The sequence below is a fragment of the Scomber scombrus genome, chromosome 17 (assembly GCF_963691925.1).
Source record: "Scomber scombrus chromosome 17, fScoSco1.1, whole genome shotgun sequence".
Taxonomy (NCBI): Eukaryota; Metazoa; Chordata; class Actinopteri; order Scombriformes; family Scombridae; genus Scomber; species Scomber scombrus.
The window spans coordinates 13,775,345-13,778,611 of record NC_084986.1 but is presented as its reverse complement, the minus strand read 5'-3'; the positions used below and the strand labels follow the sequence as shown (position 1 = coordinate 13,778,611).

Here is a 3,267-nt window from a genome sequence, read left to right as displayed (position 1 = left end):
TAAAAGTGATACAAATATATATTTATAACATGTAATCTGTACACCCATATGAGACAGTGGACACATCCATCCATCATAATGCAGCCGCAAAAAAACAGGCCTGCAGTATGTAAAAAAAAAATGCATCTGCGGATTATTAAAAAAAAATCATTTTAAAGCTCGCAGTTTATCTTTGAACCAGCAAAGACAAATGAGTGACAGAATGCATTTAAATAAAATTTGTTTTTTACGGGAATGAAGGAGAGAGGAGACCCTGTCTCCGTATTCCCACTCAAAGTCTGCAGAGATGACACGTTAATTTCTGTCACAATCTTTCTTCTTCTTCCTCCTCTTCTTCTTGTTCTTCTTGGAAAAACCATAGTTCATTTAAAAAGGCGTAGAGTTGTCCATTTGGCTTGAATCACGATGCCGTTGTTCCACATAACCTTGTTGTGCTCAGCATTTCCTTCAATTCGTTCTCCGGTTTACCTGCAACCATGAAAGGCCACGTCTGAGGAGGAAAATACAGTCAGTTAGGACAAGATGCAGATGTTACAACATAAATACATAGGCTAATAATCATGTCAACCTAATGCATTATTTACAGTCTTTTTATTGGAAGTGGTGTATTTAAAACAGATTTGTCTATGCAGCTTCAAAATTCTGATCTTTAATATTCATATAATCTTATTATTCAAATCAAATTAAAATATATCTGATTTGCTTAATAGTGAGTTTTCGAAAGGACTATTTATTGACATTCTTTTCTGTTATTTAATGTGTTGCAGAATTACTTTTTTTCCTAATTTAATTTCTAGGGTCTTTTAGTTATCTAATGTATTCTTTAGAAATGATCTGAAACACAGGCCTAAATCATTTCTGCATGCGTTTTATGGGTTTATGTCAGTCGCCTAAAACAGTGTGTATGAATGCTTTTTCTGCGTTACCCTCTTCATGAACCTGCCTTACAAGACTCTCCCCCTCATCTGTCACCTTGGTACTCTTACCATGTACAGTACATGAGGCCTAGCAGGAAACTGCATCCCAGGATAAAACCCTAGTGTAAGTCTAAAGGCCATGGGAGTTAAATTTAAATCAAACCGAGTTAATACTATATGTCAAGAGGGGATTATGGTTTTAATTGAAATTTAGATCGTATTTATTAAATCCAGGCCTGTCCATTTTAAACCTATGACATCCACTATTTCTTTCTCACATTTTAAATCCGTAACATAAACTTTCAGCTCAATTTCTCCTCCACTGTTTCTCACCAGGTTAACGGGGTGAATATATCCGTTTTCATATTTGTCGTTGGACAAAATCTGCCGGAGGTGCGCAATGTAGCTGGATGCCAAGCGCAGTGTGTCCAGTTTGGAGAGCTTGGTGTCCGCGGGTACCCAGGGCAAAGAAGTCTTCAGCCGGGAGAAGGCTTTGGACAGGACGCGCATCCTGGCTCTCTCCCGGGCGTTGGCTGCATTCCTCTGCACCTGCTTGCCCTCCTGCGGTGCCCCACCCTTGGGTCCTGTTTTCCGAGACGTCTTCCTCTTCTTGCCCGGCGCACCTCTCCGTTCATCGTTTGCAGTGCCCTCGCAGTTGGAGCTCTCCTCCGTGCTCTCGTTGGAGTCCTTACCGGATGAACCAAACTTGAGGATGCCGTCCAGGAGCTCGTCATCGACATCGCTGAGAGACCCGGTGGACATGGTGAACTGTCTCCGCCCTGAACGCTTTCAAAACATGAGAGCAGGGAGCTCAGGCTGGACAGGAATGGACAGGGTGGGCAAACACAGGCCTCGGTGATGTGTTCATGGACTGCTGACGGTGCGTGGACAGCGCAGAGAGGAACAGACTTTTTATCTTCATGACCAGAGAGGGCGTTACCTCATGCTGGGAGGAGACACTGCCGATCTAACTTACTGGTTCTCAAAGGGTTCCAGGACCCCAAGGGACCCTAGATGGGGCTCCAGCAAAATGTAGAATACATGGTTCAGCTCTCACAATTTAACTCATCAAATATCTATTCCTCAGTGAGACTCAATGACATAGAGGAGATAAAAGGGGTTGATTTCTGAAATTCTTCCTACATAAAGACCCCCTGGACCAAGAATTTCAAGGGGGTCAAACCTTTACTTTGACAATCATAAACAGTCTCAATCTATATTCACATATAGCCGTATAGCGGTTCAAGAGTCTAATCTTTAAATTAAAATGTGGATTAAAAACTCATGTTATTACAGAAAACAAATCAATACATTTTGGAGTGATAGTAAATTTCCAATGCTGTGTTTTGAATTGGTAAAAACCTTTGCATTTACATTTGGTTGATAGATTGTTCCTTGAATGACTAAAGACAATTTACATATAAACTGGAGCACATACAAATATTTTTTTAAACCTTAAGGTCTGGGGGGAAAAATCACAATAATGTTCAAAATAGAAATCTGTACTTTTTTGTAGGTATAATTGGCAGTAGTTTATTCAAATAACCAAGAAATCATGTCAAAGTTTTGCTTAATTAATCATTAATATTTTTTTCTATAACATGTTACTTTTGGGAGGTTGTGTTTCTTCTTGTTTTTTCAGAGTTGCTAAGTCATCAAAATATTGTAGAAAATATATTATTATCAGATAAATCATGAATGAATGAAATATATATTTGTAATATCATTGTCCACCTTATAATCACAATATAAGAGCTCTCAGTATTTAGCCTCTTCCACTCACAGGTTCCATGTAACTTTCAGCACATCATGCCAGTTAACAGAATAAAGTGCAAGGACAGGGGGGTGTCACGTCTCAAATGGCAAACTGGCGCCTTGGTCCCCTCTGATGTAATGGATACCAGGCACCCACAATCCCTTGTTTGGCCTTCCACATCATTCCACACCGATGCTCCATGCACTGGTCCACTCAGGGCCAAGTCCAAACAACAAGCTCTCTGGAGCAGCATTAAGTTAAAAAAGGTTTAGGATGCACAATGAGAACACATCTGATAATCCTATGCATCTTGTTGACTTCCTTTTTGTATAAATTGTTCAACGTGAGTGAGATTGAGAGACTGAAATACGTGCTGTCTGTTTGAGTGACTGAAATGGTTTGTGCACATGTGTCTGAGGCAGCACACTTGCTTGCTAGGGTGCAAGTGTGTGTGTGTGTGGGTGTGAGTTCCTGCACAGCTGAACCATGAGCAAGGATGAGAGGTGTGCCTCCTGAGAACTGGCCTTTAACCCCTCTGCTTCCGGTGTCACAGTGCATCTAAACGGGCACCATCACTAAATGGTATCCACTAGA

General features: G+C 40.8%; 1 protein-coding gene across 1 annotated transcript; it reads right to left on the bottom strand.

Moving 5' to 3' along the window:
- Nucleotides 1-1,778, bottom strand: tcf21 (transcription factor 21). The gene is made up of 2 exons (XM_062437460.1): nucleotides 1,251-1,778; nucleotides 1-490 (listed from the first exon to the last, which is right to left on the bottom strand). The coding sequence occupies exons 1-2, from the start codon at nucleotides 1,677-1,679 to the stop codon at nucleotides 401-403; spliced, it is 519 nt and encodes a 172-aa protein (XP_062293444.1). The 5' UTR covers nucleotides 1,680-1,778; the 3' UTR covers nucleotides 1-400.
- Between the last annotated feature and the right edge of the window lie 1,489 nt (nucleotides 1,779-3,267).